Source organism: Lasiosphaeria miniovina, assembly GCF_030549165.1.
Source record: "Lasiosphaeria miniovina strain SMH2392-1A chromosome Unknown B0T26scaffold_10, whole genome shotgun sequence".
NCBI classification, from domain to species: domain Eukaryota; kingdom Fungi; phylum Ascomycota; class Sordariomycetes; order Sordariales; family Lasiosphaeriaceae; genus Lasiosphaeria; species Lasiosphaeria miniovina.
Window position 1 is genome coordinate 1 of NW_026848229.1, and position 16,991 is coordinate 16,991.

At 52.3% G+C, this 16,991-nt stretch overlaps 7 protein-coding genes across 7 annotated transcripts; 4 read left to right on the plus strand and 3 right to left on the minus strand.

Moving 5' to 3' along the window:
* Nucleotides 1–18: 18 nt before the first annotated feature.
* On the minus strand, nt 19–486 carry B0T26DRAFT_660407 (ankyrin repeat domain-containing protein; the record flags this gene model as incomplete). Its single annotated transcript, XM_060439033.1, has 1 exon — nt 19–486. A coding segment is annotated over one exon (468 nt), but the record flags the coding sequence as incomplete, so codon positions are not given.
* A 256-nt stretch (nt 487–742) lies between these two features.
* Nucleotides 743–4,593, minus strand: B0T26DRAFT_841215 (Pfs, NACHT and ankyrin domain protein; the record flags this gene model as incomplete). Its single annotated transcript, XM_060447551.1, has 3 exons — nt 3,218–4,593; nt 2,298–3,144; nt 743–2,227 (listed from the first exon to the last, which is right to left on the minus strand). Coding segments are annotated over exons 1-3 (3,405 nt in total), but the record flags the coding sequence as incomplete, so codon positions are not given.
* A 1,495-nt stretch (nt 4,594–6,088) lies between these two features.
* B0T26DRAFT_660410 (FAD dependent oxidoreductase) lies at nt 6,089–7,609 on the plus strand (the record flags this gene model as incomplete). The annotated part of the gene is made up of 2 exons (XM_060439034.1): nt 6,089–6,602; nt 6,663–7,609. 2 exons carry the CDS (start codon nt 6,089–6,091, stop codon nt 7,607–7,609), a joined length of 1,461 nt encoding a protein of 486 aa, XP_060289216.1.
* A 1,319-nt stretch (nt 7,610–8,928) lies between these two features.
* On the plus strand, nt 8,929–9,162 carry B0T26DRAFT_735985 (uncharacterized protein; the record flags this gene model as incomplete). Its single annotated transcript, XM_060443267.1, has 1 exon — nt 8,929–9,162. A coding segment is annotated over exon 1 (223 nt), but the record flags the coding sequence as incomplete, so codon positions are not given.
* Nucleotides 9,035–10,096, plus strand: B0T26DRAFT_763671 (uncharacterized protein). The gene is made up of 2 exons (XM_060446426.1): nt 9,035–9,202; nt 9,253–10,096. Exon 2 carries the CDS (start codon nt 9,302–9,304, stop codon nt 9,689–9,691), a length of 390 nt encoding a protein of 129 aa, XP_060289218.1. The 5' UTR covers nt 9,035–9,202; nt 9,253–9,301; the 3' UTR covers nt 9,692–10,096.
* A 918-nt stretch (nt 10,097–11,014) lies between these two features.
* On the plus strand, nt 11,015–13,777 carry B0T26DRAFT_763683 (uncharacterized protein; the record flags this gene model as incomplete). The annotated part of the gene is made up of 2 exons (XM_060446427.1): nt 11,015–11,981; nt 12,129–13,777. The coding sequence occupies 2 exons, from the start codon at nt 11,015–11,017 to the stop codon at nt 13,775–13,777; spliced, it is 2,616 nt and encodes an 871-aa protein (XP_060289219.1).
* A 2,019-nt stretch (nt 13,778–15,796) lies between these two features.
* On the minus strand, nt 15,797–16,163 carry B0T26DRAFT_758082 (uncharacterized protein; the record flags this gene model as incomplete). The annotated part of the gene is made up of 2 exons (XM_060446353.1): nt 15,797–15,901; nt 16,080–16,163. 2 exons carry the CDS (start codon nt 16,161–16,163, stop codon nt 15,797–15,799), a joined length of 189 nt encoding a protein of 62 aa, XP_060289220.1.
* Between the last annotated feature and the right edge of the window lie 828 nt (nt 16,164–16,991).

Consider the following 16,991-nt stretch of genomic DNA (forward strand, 5'->3'; position numbering starts at 1 on the left):
CTTGTCATGGCCTCTTGAAGAGGCAGCCTGAAGCGCGTTGCCGTAGAAGCCACCCTGTGCATTCACATCTGCGCCCTTCTCGAGCAGCATCTGGACGATCTTGTCATGGCCTTCATCAGAGGCAGCATGAAGCGCGTTGCCGTACCTGCCACCCTGTGCATTCACATCTGCGCCCTTCTCGAGCAGCATCTGGACGATCTTGTCATGGCCTTTATCAGAGGCAGCCTGAAGCGCGTTGCCGTACTCGCCACCCTGTGCATTCACATCTGCGCCCTTCTCGAGCAGTATCTGGACAATCTTATCGTGGCCTCTTGAAGAGGCAGCCTGAAGCGCGTTGCCGTACCTGCCACCCTGTGCATTCACATCTGCGCCCTTCTCGAGCAGCATCTGGACGATCTTGTCATGGCCTTTATCAGAGGCAGCCTGAAGCGCGTTGCCGTACTCGCCACCCTGTGCATTCACATCTGCGCCCTTCTCGAGCAGCATCTGGACGATCTTGTCATGGTATCCAGAAGAGGCAGCCTGAAGCGCGTTGCCGTAGAAGCCACCCTGTGCATTCACATCTGCGCCCTTCTCGAGCAGCATCTGGACGATCTTGTCATGGCCTTTATCAGAGGCAGCCCGAAGCGCGTTGCCGTAGAAGCCACCCTGTGCATTCACATCTGCGCCCTTCTCGAGCAGTATCTGGACAATCTTATCGTGGCCTCTTGAAGAGGCAGCCTGAAGCGCGTTGCCGTACCTGCCACCCTGTGCATTCACATCTGCGCCCTTCTCGAGCAGCATCTGGACGATCTTGTCATGGCCTTCCTGAGAGGCAGCATGAAGCGCGTTGCCGTACTCGCCACCCTGTGCATTCACATCTGCGCCCTTCTCGAGCAGCATCTGGACGATCTTGTCATGGCCTTTATCAGAGGCAGCATGAAGCGCGTTGCCGTACCTGCCACCCTGTGCATTCACATCTGCGCCCTTCTCGAGCAGCATCTGGACGATCTTGTCATGGCCTCTATCAGAGGCAGCATGAAGCGCGTTGCCGTAGAAGCCACCCTGTGCATTCACATCTGCGCCCTTCTCGAGCAGCATCTGGACGATCTTGTCATGGCCTCTTGAAGAGGCAGCATGAAGCGCGTTGCCGTACTCGCCACCCTGTGCATTCACATCTGCGCCCTTCTCGAGCAGCATCTGGACGATCTTGTCATGGCCTTTATCAGAGGCAGCCTGAAGCGCGTTGCCGTAGAAGCCACCCTGTGCATTCACATCTGCGCCCTTCTCGAGCAGCATCTGGACGATCTTGTCATGGCCTTTATCAGAGGCAGCCTGAAGCGCGTTGCCGTACAAGCCACCCTGTGCATTCACATCTGCGCCCTTCTCGAGCAGCATCTGGACGATCTTGTCATGGCCTCTTGAAAAGGCAGCCTGAAGCGCGTTGCCGTAGAAGCCACCCTGTGCATTCACATCGGCGCCCTTCTCGAGTAGTGCCTGGACAACGGTATTGAGACCCTTTAGAGATGCGAAATAAAGTGGGCGTATTGTATTTGGTTCCGGGTGCTCATTCCAATCACGGGCAGCGTTAAATAAATGACCCCAGGTCGTATATGCCGTACTATTTTGAAAGAAGTCCATAATGCTTTCTATAACGTTATTTAGGGTCTCCGCATGTTTGGCATGGTCCATCCAATACTTTGCCGAGTACTTCGCTAGCGGAAACTGGGCTGCGATATTGGTAATCGACTCTCCGGATTTGATACAAGTAAGGTAGGCTAAGCAACTCCGTGTTATGGAACCCCTGGAGTTTGGTTCGGAAAATTTATATCGAAATGGTTCCGGGAGTTTCGTAGATATTAGGTACTCTTTAACGGAAAAATGGGCCAACTCGAGCTGTGTCACCGTCTTCCCAGCAGATCCTGTCGTTACGAGAGAAACCAAGCTCGAACATAACCTCGTGATCTCGTTGGGACGTGGCAATCTGGAATTTTGGTCAAATTGGCCATAAGGGTCGAGGGGGATGGCTATTACATCCACAGCTTCTTCAACAGTCAAGGGCCGTTCCGAGTATATTAGGAATTGGAGAATTCGGACTGCCTTTTCTCTTCGGCCTTCGGGAATACTTGTGAGAATTCGAGAATATGTTTCGTTCAAGTCCTGTGGCAGAGAATCAAGGGCGCTCTGCAGCTCATCCTTGTCCAGGCAGTGCTCGAGGTTATCCAGTTGACATACAGCCCATCGGAACCTGTTTATGAGTAAGCATATGCGGCGCTGCTAGACTCGCAAAGTAGAACAAAAAAGATAAACAAACTTACATTCCGTTAGATTTTCTCCCAATTACGGATTCGATGTCTTTCAACACATCAGGTTTCGAGGTCCATCGCATGAATTCGCTGCTTTGTCGGAGTCTCGCTTCAGTATAGGAGCGAATATCTGCATTGACGAGGTTACTATTCAGAGGGATCATATTTTCCTTATCCATCCATCTACCAAGACGAGACTCTAGCTCCTCCTCGCGCCTGCTTGTAGCGATAAAGTAGACGTTCGTTAGCTTAGAATCGGACAAGGTCTCCATCCAATTTAGCAGTTCGGATCTAGCGGTGCATTCATCCAAAGCATCCAATATGATCTGAAGTCTGTGAGGACGCTGCATCATAAGATGGACAGCTTTAGATAGCGACTCAGTTGTTGGTTGCTTTTTGCCGTCCTCGTGCGAGGCAAATAGACTATTCAGCTCCTGTTGTGAATCGATGCATCGTGAATATAGCTGGAACGCAAGCGAACGTAAAAGGTTGTCAAGGTGCTGTTTGGCCTGGTCGCGAAAGTCGAAGAAGAAATCCAGGCACACATACGAGTCTGTCTGGATGCCCTGCAGATGGTCAAGAATGGTCGAGGTGAGGACCGTCTTGCCACAGCCCGCTAGCCCGTGCAGCCATAGGTGTCGGCGGGATCCCAACTTCCATTCAACAAAAGCGGCGCTATCGATAAACCAACCTCCAGTGCCTTCGTGGCGCTTCTCCTTTGCCGTATTAAGATTGGTTGAGGGATCGGGAGGAGAGAGCCACTTCTTGAGTTTGTCAAGATGACCGTCCGAATTGAGACTATCAACCCCCGCATATATACGGCTCGTCGTGGAGTGGATTTCCCGTACGTCGTTCTGAACTATATTACTGTTAACGAAGGTCTATTCCTCCCCTAGATGCGTGCCTGATATGAAGGTAATTGCACTACTTACGTTCTGCTAGTTTCCCTGCCCATGACTCTAGCGTGGATACCTTCTGAGGTTTCAACTCATAAAGAAGCTCCCTCGCATATGCGGCAGCTGTCAGCGCTGCATATTTATGCCATTCATCATTTTTATGCGAGTCTGAATAATCGCAAACCCCTCGAATCACCAGGCACGGAAAGTTATTCATCAAGCCCGCGGCTTCCATCTCGAAGCATAGCACGTTAAGCTCTGGGTCTTGGGCGTATCGGTCTCTCTCCGCTGCATCTTTCATGACGGAATTGGCGGATGCAATAGTGCCGTAGTGGACAATAACTTCACGGCTGATAAAACGTAGCGGACGCTCCTCCAACCCGCCAACTTCGCAACTACTGCAGTTCTTCCCATCCCTATGGTCATAGTCGGCGCGAAACAATTGGTCTTGGGCCGGACGCCGGTAGTCAGGCATATCATCCATGAGTTTTAGGTGCTCAGCGATTCTGTCCGGCTTCTTTGGGTCATTGTGGTGACGTTTGATACTGGGGAGCGCTCCTAGAAGTACCGTTGGGGGAGCGTTTAGCTGGCCGGTCCGCTGGAATCGACCGTCTGACTGCCGTTTTCCTAAATCGTATTGCACCACGCCTCCGAACGCGCCCCGTGGTGCGCTGACCACAACATCACCGAGTCGAATGTCTCTTTCCCGTGTTGGAGCGCCTCCCCCAATGCCCACCATTAAGGCGAACTTCAAGTTGGGGAACGATCGGACCATATCTCTAGCGACGATCGCTGCAGAGCTGGCCCCATACACACCATCTGGTAGGCATCCAATGACCACACTATGTCCATCAATGCGGCCAAGAGTGTAGGTATTGTTATCATTGATCTCATTCGTCTCAGGACCATCAAATTCTTCGTCAAGCATCCGACATGCAGCCTCGTATTCTTCTTGTAGGGCACATATCCAACCAATCGTATAGTCTTCGATAGATGGTCCCGGGATGGGCATGGTCGTGGCTGTATTGAGGGATTTCTTTTGTTCCGACATAGAGACCATGGTGGTATTGGATGGTTGTTGTTTGGACGGCCCCGGCATCGGGGAGGCCATGGATAGGAGTTTTTGTCGATGAGAAAAATTCCAGCGGCCGTAGCGACGACGATATTGAGCTGGAAGGAGCAAGAAATGCTTGGGAGTTTTGTGAGAGAGATCAAGATCGCCGGTAGGCTCAGACCGTCGAAGGTTTCGGTAAAGCCAAATCGCTATAACGTCATTCAGAAGAAGAACGGATTCTGGGAGTTCTCGACGAGCTATTATAATGTCTTCGGTAGATGGGCGCGTAACAGATGATGGCTAGCTGTGCAAAGATAAAGAAATCTGCGACCGACTTGTTTTTCGTTGCGCGGTTATCGCGGGATGATTGCGGGGTCGAGGAAGCTGACCGCTGTAATTGGCTTGCTTCGCTGCCAATAGCACTGACGTGGCGGAGCGGGACAGTGGCGGAGCGGGACAGTGTCGGCCAGGCTTTCGTTGAGGCTTTCCACTTTCAACCCAAGTCTTGTCGGAAGAAGCCGTTAGGCTACATACATGGCGCACATACTAGCTACCTGTGTGGCCTAGCTTACAAAATGAGAACAGCCCCTACGCAAGCCTCAAAAAATAGCCCGAGTGTTACGATCCTGGCTCAAGTCTGCAGGAGGCGCTGGAAGCCGACTGCTGATTGGGCAGCACGGGCGGGCAGGACGGGCCCCACATGAGCTCGGTGCGGCCAATCAGGCGGCGCTCAGTGCGTTCGGCCGCCAAGGTTGGGAAGACCCACTGAGCAGAAAGAACAGCCAATTAGGGAAGTGCTCAGTTACCATTGAGAGCTCAGTCGTCCTTAAAGACTGAGCGCCCCGGAGGCACTGAGCACTGCAAGGGAGAACTCTGATTGGTTGTTCAATTAGATAAATACGATGACCGTACCCACGGTCTTAGATAGTTCTTGCTTGGTTCTTCAAGCAAGCAATACACATTCACTGCACTCATACACTTTGAGTGGCATTCCGATTTGACTGTATTACCCGTGCGATAGGAGCTTGCCCTTTGTTCTATCTTCATAATTACCAACCCCAGCATCCTGTGGAGCCCGTGCTCCCTTACAGACAGACGACCCTAACAGTCGAGTGGTTTGTAATAGATTGGTTACATGAATTAGATAAATACGATGACCGTAGCCACGGTCTTAGATAGCTCTTGCTTGGTTCTTCAAGCAAGCAATACACATTCGCTGCACTCATACACTTTGAGTGGCATTCCGATTTGACTGTATTACCCGTGCGATAGGAGCTTGCCCTTTGTTCTATCTTCATAATTACCAAGCTCAGCATTCTGTGGAGCCCGTGCTCCCTTACAGACAGACGACCCTAACAGTCGAGTGGTTTGTAATAGTATATTGTTGGCAACAGTCCTTCGAAACCTATTAACGTGACAGGTATATGGCTAAGACCTGAACCAAAATAATATGTAAATAACGGTGGTGGCGTTTTTAGCGCTTGGACAGAACTTTTGGGGTGCACATCCGTACTCAGCCCAGGCAGCAGGGCCGATAAAAAAACTCACCGTACATGCGATAATTGTTTTTATTGGTGGGGAAGGTCGCCACAGGGCTCATGTGACAGGATTGATCCTATTGGCTGCATTGTATTTAGAGTGTGGTCTATGCGCACTGCCTCCTACGTGCTCAGACTACCACCTATTTACCCGCGCCCTGCGCGATTAGATTCCTTTCTCTTCCTTAGCTTTGAATCCACATTCGTTACTGCCTTCAACCTTTGACTTCCCTACCTTCGTAAGGCGGGCCGTCACACTAACAGGCACACAGGGACTTAGCAGTGTCACCGACATTGGGCATGAGCCGAATCAGCATGAATTCCAACAGCCAGCACGATCCGGACAGCAAATCAGCCTCACACATTGCCTTCAGGAGAGTTGCTATCATCGGCGCTGGGCTGAGCGGGATTGTGTCTGCCGTACATTTGCTCCGTATCGGCATTGATGTTACCGTATTTGAGCGAGCAGAGGACTTGGGCGGAGCCTGGAACTATAGCCCGCTTCCAGATCGAGATCCACCTTTCCCCAACGTCCGACCGCCGGCTCCGGATTGGACCCGACTGGAACGGCTGCGTGCGGAGGGGCTGAGTGCCGAGGAGGCGGCATCGTACTTCGCTCCTCCGGGTCCGATATACGCCAATATGAAGAGCAGGGGCAGCAAGACAGCCACGCGAACATCTCTACTCAACTGGCCCGAGGGGAGCGGAGACCCTCTTGATCACGGCGAGGTGCTGCAGTATCTCCAGGACATTGCTCGCACATACTACGTGGAAGACATGATTCGCTTTCGCACGCGAATGGAGGAGGTATCAAAGACAGAAGGTGATAGTCTCTAGAAAATCCGGACCTCTAGGTTCATCGCGACACGGGAGGATTACGTGCTGGAAGCGGAGAATTGGGCATTCGATGCCGTCGTCGTGGCTACAGGTAGATACAGCGTTCCTCGCGTGCCTGACGTGCCAGGACTGTCTGACTGGAAGGGCAAGTTCCCGGACCGGGTGATACATGCAAAGCAGTACCGCACGCCAACACGCTTCGGCGGCAAGAGAGTGCTCATTATCGGGGCTTTTATCTCAGCCATCGAGATAACCAGAGAGTTGACCCGTAGCGGGGCAACCGTGTACCAGAGCGCAAATACAACCAGAGTCGGCTTCCGAGATCAAAACGAGAACGCCATCAAAGTCGCCATGGCGGCTAAGTTTGTCACATTCGCGCATGTCGAGGACAGCACCGTCCCACAGCAACTAGATGGCGACAGCCCCATTCCAGGACAGGTAATCCTCGAAGATGGACAAGTCCTGGGTACCATCTACCACGTCATAATAGCAACGGGCTACCTGACCACATTCCCCTTTCTCGGCCCCATTCTAGAGCAACCATTCACACCCTTGGATGAGGCGGATGACAGGGTTGTCACTACGGCAGACGGCAGAAACGTGCATAATCTACACGAAGACATCTTCTACATCCCCGACCCGACCCTGGCTTTCATCGGCGTTACGCACTTTGCCAATACCTTTTCCCTCTACGACTTTCAAGCTCAGGTTTTAGCCGTTGTTTTCGCAAGTCGAGTGCGACTCTCCCCCGAGGCTGCAATGAAGGCGACGCAGAGTCGGCGGAAGATGCGAGTCCTACCGGGGACGCTCCTGAATAGCATATTCTTGCTGAATGACATTGTCATTCGGAAATTTCTGGAGTGGGTCAATCGGGATCTGGTAGCGAACGGCTTCAAGTCACTCTCGGGACCGGATCAAGACTGGTGGAATGCTTTCAAAAAGGAGAGGGAGGGGGCTCGGCCCCTTTTAGGTCTATTGCAGGATAATTCCTTGAGCTAGCTTCATACAAGGTTGAATCATGCCTGTGACGGCGCCAGCCTGCAGCACTCACTACCACTGCGCTAGAACCCCCAAAAGGATGCCAGAATTGCAAGTTGACAACTTGTAACCTGTAGTAAGCTATATAGTACCGCTACGGCCATTGCGCGCCGTGACAATGCCGATAGTATGTCTCATATATACGTTAAGTTTCCTGTAGGAGTGGAGAGCAGCATCACAAAGTGATGGAACTTAAAACACTCCGGAGCGACGTATGACCGATATAGCCTCTGGCGCTATTCATCCCATTCGTTACAATCTTAAGGAAGCAAACTCTAAATACTATGTCCTATAATCTTCAGTACCGCTCTATAATTAGCTACTTCTTTAGCGAGTCCGATATAACAAACCAGCCCTTCCATTACAAAAACGCCATGAGCGCATCGTGCTTGCCTGTAAGGAAAGAGCACCCCAAACGCCCGGTCCGGCCCAGGCGCCACCAGCTGGCCCCAAACAGCTGGCCCGGCCCAGGCGACCAGCTGGCCCCAAACACCCGGCCCAGGCACCCGCCAGATTGAGCCACCCAACTATGTATATAAATAGTGGCCCTCGCCCACCTTCCTTTGCGAGGGCCAGGTTGAAGTCTTTTACCAATGCCAGTCATTGCTCGCCCTCTTGTTCCCTCCATCGTGACCACCTTGATCAGGCGTACCTGCCTTCTCTTACATTGCCCGACGCCTCCATCGCCGTATCAACTTTAGACAACCCTCGACGATATACCTAATACCGTTCTTAGTAGTGTTGAGGATTGGCCACAGCTTAAATATAACTACGTAGCGTTCTATAACGATAGCTAACGGTCACTAGGGCCGGCCGGACTATCCATACTAAAGACATTTTGCGACGATGGCTTTAACGTGACGTCTTTTGAACGGAGAAGTCGAGTTGGAGTCCTTTGGGCCTATACCGAGGATCCCTCCTGCAGGACGGCTGAAGCGGTAAAACCGAGAAGGAAGCAAAAAAGTGTAAAAGGTGATGCTTTTTCTAAGGCTAGGTGGGCGCGGCGGATTTCCTTAAGGTAGGAAATCCCCAGACCCCGCTATGTCACGTGCTAGCGCCGAACGCTATTAGTGGGGCTCCCACCAGCGCTTCACGTAATGAAGCTATTTACACTTTTCGTGCATCAACGGCGTTGCCTCGTAAGTTACCTTCACTCTCCGCTAGTAGTCGTCGAGCAATCGGAATAACCAGTAAGCTGCTAGGTTGTCGCGTCAATATTAGCAAATTTGTAAGAGAAGGTAGGTACGCCTGATCAAGGTGGTCACAATAGGAGCAACAAGCAGGGCGAGCAATGACTGGTATTGGCGTAAGACTTCAACCTGGCCCTCGCAAAGGAAGATGGGCGAGGGCCATTGTTTATATACCTGCTCAGGGGTTCGGCCCGGGCATCAGTCTGCGGTCGTGGCGCCACGGCGTAGCGTATGCCAGCTGGCAGTGTTCTAGCCAGTTGGTGACAAGTGGTGGGCGCGCACCCTGTGCGCGCAGTTGGTGTTTGGGGTGTCCTTTTCCTTACAAAATTCACATGCAGGTATTCCGATTTCCCCATGTTCGACAGTGAGTTCTCTTCACTGTGGAATCTGGATTTGGCTCATTGGTCTTCACAGGATTCCACATATATATGAAACCTGAGCACTTCCAGATTTATGGACGAGTATGCCAAGCACTTTGACCTCCTCCGGCACATCGTCTTCAACTCCAAGGTCAAGCTTGCGAAGCGGAACGCCGAGGACACCAAATGGCTGCTTGATGTTGAGCGCGACGGCACCACGGAAACGCTCGAGTTCGATAAGATTGTGTTTTGCCATAGCTACCAAACACTCGCCAACCGGATCAACTTCGAGGGGCAAGAGTTGTTCGAAGGCACCATCATGGACTCCCAGGAGTACCGCCGCCCTGATGCCTTCAAAGACAAGAATATCGTCGGGCGACATCATCCCCACTCTGGTCCCTGTAGCTGCCAAAGTCTACATCGCGCATCGCCGGGGATCTCTCCCCTTTCGCTGCTACCGTAAAGGCACTCCCAACGATCTGCAGATCACCTAGCGGCGGAGGCAGATGAGCCAGTTCCTGGCGCGCTACTTCCCCAACTTCACTCACCAGCTCGGCGACTTGACAATCTAGCTTCTCGTGCGAAACATCTTCGGCAAGCTGGATCCGAGCTGGAATCTTACGCCATTCCCCAGTATCAGTTTCGTGTTGCCGGGTAGCTACGAGGAAGTGATCGAGCTTCTCTAAGACGGCAAGGTGGAGTTGCTGTCCGGGCTGAAGGAATTCCTCGGCCCGCGCAGCATCGAGTTCGAAGACGGGCGCACCATCGACGACGTCGACGCCGCCGTCTTCTGCACGGGCTACAAGGCGGACTGGGCGATCCCGCCCACCGCGAGCACCCCACGGCCCAATGGCTTGTTGCATAAGGGACCTTTGGGGGAGCGGGGACACGCAAGACTCTCGGGCCCCACACAAAGGGGATTTGGGTTCAGCTAGTAGAAACTCACCACAGGCAAAGGCGCAAAGCCACTCATGCTCAAGCTTTTGATCTTCGATATACCAAATACCTCTCATTTTCTATGACACCAGCGTTCTACATACACAAGCCACTGCACAAGACCTCTCCCAGGTACATGACCCTAAGAGTACCCACAATCCCAGGTAAATAGCCTGTACGGCGTAATCTTCTCCAATGTCCCGCATTTGCCACATGCAAGCTTGGAGGGGTCATGATCTTGTGGAATCTTCAGGCGCTAACATCAGTACTAACAAAATACGTCAGGTCACAGCGAGGATTCCCCACGATCTCGATAGAGGTGTATGAGCGATCGTCCCCTAGGTGAGCCTTCAGGAGCGCGATTCTGGTGATTTGCAGAGGTGCTGATGACGGTCTATAGTTAGGTTTTCAGGGGGTTTATCTAGAATGTGCAATGCCCGTGAGGATAATTTGGCCAAAGGATAAAGATGGGCTTCAGCGCAAGCCACTGTGGTCGGGGCTTATAACTAGCTAAAGTGAGTGAAGCACTAGGTCTAACTTTTCTGGAACATACAGGGCAGTTCGGAATAAATATTTCTCAATTGTGAGGCTCTTGCCGGGCAGCTAAAAAGACATGCCGCACGTGACTGGGTGATGCGGAGATTCACCCAGCTGTCTCCCATTTTCATTTATCAGCCAATCAGGACGCACATACAAGACCCACAGTGACTCGTTAGAATTCTGACGAGTCGCTGTGGGTCAACCGCGGGGTTAGGTCGGGCGTTGCTAGGTTCGACAGTTAAATGCCTGGCGCAGCCTCATTCAGCGCCCAGGATAGCTTTGCGACGATCACTCGTCAATACTAATGTACAATATCCACTATGCCTGAACGCGACCTACGTATGGAGCCCGAGGCTACGGTCCGAGACGCCTCAACGGCACCTGTCTCATCCGATGTTCCAAGCGTGGAATACGAAGTTGAGCTTCTCTTACCCCGCAGCGAAGCCAAGCTGGTCGAGACATTTCGCCAAGAAATCCGCCTCTGTGAAACCGACACACAGAAATTCGGCAAGTGTATACAAAAGCGAGATGAGCTGCTGGAGGAAAACGATGGGTTCATCCTCCGGCTAACCGCCTTCGAAAATGTCATGTCGGTCGAATGCACCTCGTACAGAGGAAGGAAAGAGCGTGCACGCCCGCTAGCGACTCCGCCGGGGAGAATAGTGACAGGGGACGGCGCAGCAAAGTGGGACCGATTTGTAGGGGCTGCCGCGGTTGGATCCGACGCTATATCCAAACTCCTCCCACCCTTGAAGATGGTTAGCCTACAGTGGGGCAAGGATTTCGTCCAGCATTACCAGTTGGCCGGCAAGGGGCAGAACTACTGCAACAAGTTCTCAGCGGCGGTGAAATTGCATACCCTGGAGAACGGTGTGCGGAAGCTAAACCAACTGCTCCTTCGACGGTTTCAGATACCGGGGCGTCGTGGTGTCAGGGCAGGGGTGAACCCCATTGAGCCAGTGGATTTGCAGAACCTGGCTACTTGGAGGGACGAAGCCCCATTTATCAAAGATGGCGACCCTAGTGAGGTCCAGCTACCGTTCGTGGACCTCACTTCTAAAGATCTTCCTCCCGGCTTCATTTTCGATCGATTTGGGCTTCTGGTTCGGCGCCCGTTTGAACCTTTGGCAGGAGCGGACCCAGTGGATTCAGACACTGTCACTGGAGAGATCATCGATACGACTCCGGTAGACACGGAATCCAGCAAGCTATCCACCAACAAGAACGACAAGGATACTAGCACCACAGAGCCACTTAACAATATTGACCTTACATCTCCTAGGACCCACCGATTATCAACACCCTTAAGTTTGCCACCAGATTCCCTTGTTGCAGAAATTCTCTTCAGGGATTCTACACCTGGACTGACCGACATGACCCCGCCTGGCGATAGTAACGCCGAGGACTACCCTATTCCTGGAAACATACCATCCAAGCAGACTCCCTCCTTACAAGAAAGGCTACTTAATGGCCATGCGAGCGGCAGCGCTACCGAAAGCTGCAATGATGGTAGTCCCCAACCTAACATAAATACCACAGCTGCTGCACGGCTCCGCCCGCAAAAGGAAAAACCAGATTACTACGAAGTGCCACCAAGGAACTCCAAGCCCACAATTCGTCAAACTAGGCTGCCAAATCCAATAAAGTTGCCCAAGGAGCGATGCTGTCCGCCTCAAATACCACCATCACTCCTAGCCACACTAGACAAATCAGATGTCCATGGAGTCCGGCGGCTGCTAACATTCACGCCGCCTCACATTCGCTTTCAGGATATGTGTCATGCACATCTTAAGAAGTTCGCAGAGATAGCAACCAACGCGGAGCCCTTTGAACGGCCATTAGAGGCCAAGGAGGGATTTCGAATGTTTAGCCCTGACGAAGGGTCCCATCTCCGACGGCGCCGCACTTCGCTTCCGGACATCCTCGACAATACCCCCCTAAAAAGGCTTCGGCTTAATGACCCGGCACCGATTCAGAACTCTCTACCCACTGCCTTGAACCAAGGGTGCTGCCCAACACAAGATCCAATTCGCGACGAAGCCTACCGCCAGCGAGTGCTAGAAGAATTCCAATCCGCAGAGGACGGTCTCGACTCATGGGGTAGGAGAACAAACGATTTAGTCGCCCAAATTCTCCAAAAGAGCAAACCACCAATACGTGGGGAAGCATACTTTCTCAACGGAGAGGGGGCATTCCAACAGGCCGAGTTGGGGCGAGTGGACATACCGATCTTCACGCAAAGTCAACAGCCATTTCAATGGAGGGGAAAGGACCGCCCAGTTTCACAGTTCTTCAACCGTATGGAAGATATCGGGCTTAATCGAACCGTGTCTGTTCAAATACCCTCTCACCCCCTACATAAGGCATCTTGCGAAAGGAAAACACTTCTGGATGTCCGAGACCGGTTCCTTCTGCAGCGGTTGACAAATAACCCCTGGAATCTTCTCGACCTTCAAAGCCCGATACCTTCAGCCCTGCCATCTTTCTTGGAAGGAGAGAATTGTCAGCTTCTCCTCCGAATACGCGATGCAGTTCTGATGGGCAACAGTGCCGAAAGGATAGCGGCGCCCGCCCAAGATTGGAACACTTGGCGTAATGTTACAGACTGGGCGCTCCTGTCAGAAGGGGGCCATAATACGGCACCGCATATGGATAGCCACGGTTACTCGACCTGGATTACGGTTCAGGAAGGGCGTGTGGGCTTCGGGTGGATGTCCCGACCAAGACAGCAGGAAGAAGAGGCGTGGATGTCCGATCCACATAACTTTACAGGAGGAGATTGGAGATACTTCGTCCTTTCACCTGGGCATACAGTATTTTTTCCCTCCGGCACCATCCACTTTGTCTTTCGGGTACAAGGGGAACAGACGTTTGCGCTGGGTGGCCATATACTTCAGTGGTCTGGAGTTGGTCGTTGGCTTGAAGTGGTCGTCGCTCAGATGAAAACCCCGGAAATCACGAACGAGGATATGCAACCTAGCTCTTCAAAGTACGTTTGCATCGTCAAAGAGCTTCTGGAAAACCGAATCCGAGCGGGAAGAGCGGGGGGGGCAGGTGATCGAGACACAACTGCCAAGTTCTTCTCCTTACTGAAGGTGAGTTAGCTGTCATGTCTGTAATGAGCAGAGTAATGAGTGGACTAACAATAGTTAGGGATTTGATAATATCATAAAGGAAAGGTCGTGTATACCAAATTGAGCTCCGCGCGCATGGCTCACGTGGTTCTAACTGCACAATTTCAGTCGAGGCTGTGGCGTTACTGTTCATCTAATACACTGCGATGCTTTGGTTGAGCGAAGGTCCGGGTCTATTAGGAAGTCGACAATAGTTAGCGAGACAGAAAGGCTAGAGGAGTTGCTTAGGTATGAGAAGTCTATTCAAGCCTGTTTAAGCGGACAGAGTCTTAGTGATTGTCTTCATTAGCGAGCTAGGAGAGTAAAGGCATTATGGACTCCGGGTACTAGATTGCTTTGTCGGCTTTAATTTCGGCTCTGCTCAGTGATTCGTCAAGATATACAGCCATCTGTTTCTCATCATCCCAATCGTTACCGACCGCAATTAGCTCCAAACCACGCGTTGGTTCGAGACACCACCCCGTTGGCATACCTGTAAGGGTGTAGTTCACGCCTTTGACGCTGTCCGGGCACGAATGCGCTCCACTACAAGGCTGCCATAAGAAACCTGTAGTTGCGATACGAGTCGATTGTTAGCTAGCGGTTCCATCTAAGAGTTAGTGCTATTTGTTAGTTCGTTCTCAAAGAGACGCTTACGTTCCTAATACCCAATGCACAGTCGATAACATGATTTTTCAGGAGCTGTTAGTAGCCACAAGCTGACTTAAAGTCAATTGTGTTCCCTAGAACTTCATACAGATACGAGATTGCCGCTGCTTAGCCCTGGATCGGCACCAAGACGACCGGAGACGCCGTGCTGTGCATTAGTATACCTGCGACCTTTCCCTCTGGTGCCTGGCTGTCTGTGACGGCGCCAGCTCACAGCACCCACTACCACTTCGCTAGAACCCCCAAAAGGATGCCAGAATTGCAAGTCGACGACTTGCAACCTGTAGTGGGTTATAGTGTGCTACGGCCGTTGCGCGCCGTGACACTGTCCTTCTAACCCTGACCCTCACACTTCATTGCATTTTTCTATGGCAGGCACGAGTCCTTCACTACAGGAGCAAGCTCTTTCCTTCAATCTAGACAACTTTTTATGGCAGGCACGAGACCGTAGCACACGAGCAAGCTCCTTCCCTCAACTAAACCCAAAATATGAGCATCCTAGCACACTCGCCCTGCTCATCCTGTTCCATTGCGTGCCTATTTCTCAAACTCCTCAACCACCTAGCAGCTATCCCTCCATTACCCTAGATCTTGCCTCACATCCCATTCCTTCCACCGCGGAGAAGGCTGCTATCTTCCACCGAGGTGCCGACGGCATTTGGATCGCGGTATATGCGCAGAAGGGCGAGCGCCTAGTCTTGGCATATGACGGTATTGGAGAGGTAGGAGTGAATGGAGGCTTCGGGTCAGCTCGAGCTGCACGGATGAAGGACTACAGAGCCAAGCTTGAGCAAGATCCGTGGTTCGAGAAGGACTTGGTCGTTGGTGATGGAGGTATCTATACTAGCTGCATGACGAGTGCTTCTGGTTTTTGCTCGTTGACTTGGGCGGAGTGGCGTGTACAGGGTTGGCCGGCCTATCCTACAAATCAAGATCAGTATGAGGCTAGATGGGTTTGGTGGCCCACCGCGGATGGGTACGAGGATCCCGAGCCTCAGGAACCCTAGACTCAGGAATCCTCAGATATATCCTGGGAGGATATTATCAAGCGAAGATTTAAGTGCGTTTCTCGTACTGGGAAGCTGCCATCCGTGGAGGGACATTAGGGTTGAGTTATCTAGCGATGAAGATGGCGATGTCGATATCCAGTCGGACCAAGATGTCTCGGATGATAACGACGTTAAGAAGGATGATAACTAGTGGAATGGTTTGACGGGCGACGACAAATGGAATGGATTTAACGATCAATCACGGACAACTATATACGGATAATTATATAACTCTAAAATGAACTATCAGTCTAGGTTCCTGTGATTGTTTAACAAGTTTAACGACGGCCGCCTAGCACTTGTCAAAGTTCTTCTCGAGCTCCTTGAGCTTGTCGCTCTCGTCGACTTTGGCGTCGGCTTCGATCGCCAACGTCTCGGCCCACCCAATGGCGCTTGACTGGGTTTCATGACGCCGTACCGCTCAGAGGACGAGATATCATCAATCGTTTACCAAACTCTGGTGAGGATGCCACGGCGTGACCAAGAGTTCATTGTTGCTGCTGCCGCCGCTTGTCTTTTTGGAGCCGATCTGGGGCGGGCTGAGTTTGCTTGCGAAGTCGGCGGCCTGGGCGCACTCCGGAGATGAAGAGCTGCTCTAGGAGCTGGTTGTCCATGGTGATGCTAATATCGAGGCCCTCGCTCTTGCCTGCCTGGCTCATGCCGGCTAACTATTGTGTAGGCCGTAGCTTGCCTTTGCGGCTTTGACCCTCAAGAACTAATCTGCTTCGCAGTATGGTGAGCGCCGCCAGAGCCTCGATACTTTCAACTGGCCTTGGGGGCACCTCGATCGCACATCAAAAGCTGCGCCAGCGCCACCGTCTGGCGTACAAGTTCCGTCGCATCGTCTAGTAAAAGCCGCCGAGACCGAGAAGCAGGTGGCATAAGAACGAAGCCGTACCGGTGTGGCCGGCAGCGGTTGACCAAAATTTGGCTGGGACGAGAACTGGGCTGTGATTGTGGTCCCCCTCTAACGTTTAGCGTCGTCGTTGAACGACATGACCTACCAGCCGTTGCTGGCGGATGACTTGATGTGTGGCTATTCTTCCCGGGTGGGGTGATAACAGGTCCGATGATACAGTCACGCCTGGCGCTTGCCGCAGATGACGTCGAGATCGCCGTCGCGAGCGGTTCCCCTTCGGCTCTTCAGTCGCAGTATCCACTTGTATTAGGCCCGTGATCGCCAGCCCACCCGAGCTAGTCGTGGCTTTGAGTCTCGTACCGTGTCGGGTCGGCCGTCGCGGTATGCCGGGATAACCGTCGTCTTCGCGCTCTCAAGGTGAACGTTCGTACTACGAAGAGGTGCTGGTTGTCAATCCATGTAGTTAAGAAAAGAAGGGGAGGGGGATGGGCTCCAACTATCATAACAAATAAGCATCGCCTCATCTTTAGCACGGCGGCGCGGCGGCGTGAAAAAGGTGTAACAGATCGTGAGCGATTGACTGGCCAGATAACGTGAAGTGTGTGGTTACAGCCCAGAAAGCGTCCGC

What these genes read in the sequence shown, in the direction of transcription:
- B0T26DRAFT_763671 (XM_060446426.1), top strand. Translation starts at nt 9,302, where the DNA reads ATGCCAAGCACTTTGACCTCCTCCGGCACATCGTCTTCAACTCCAAGG.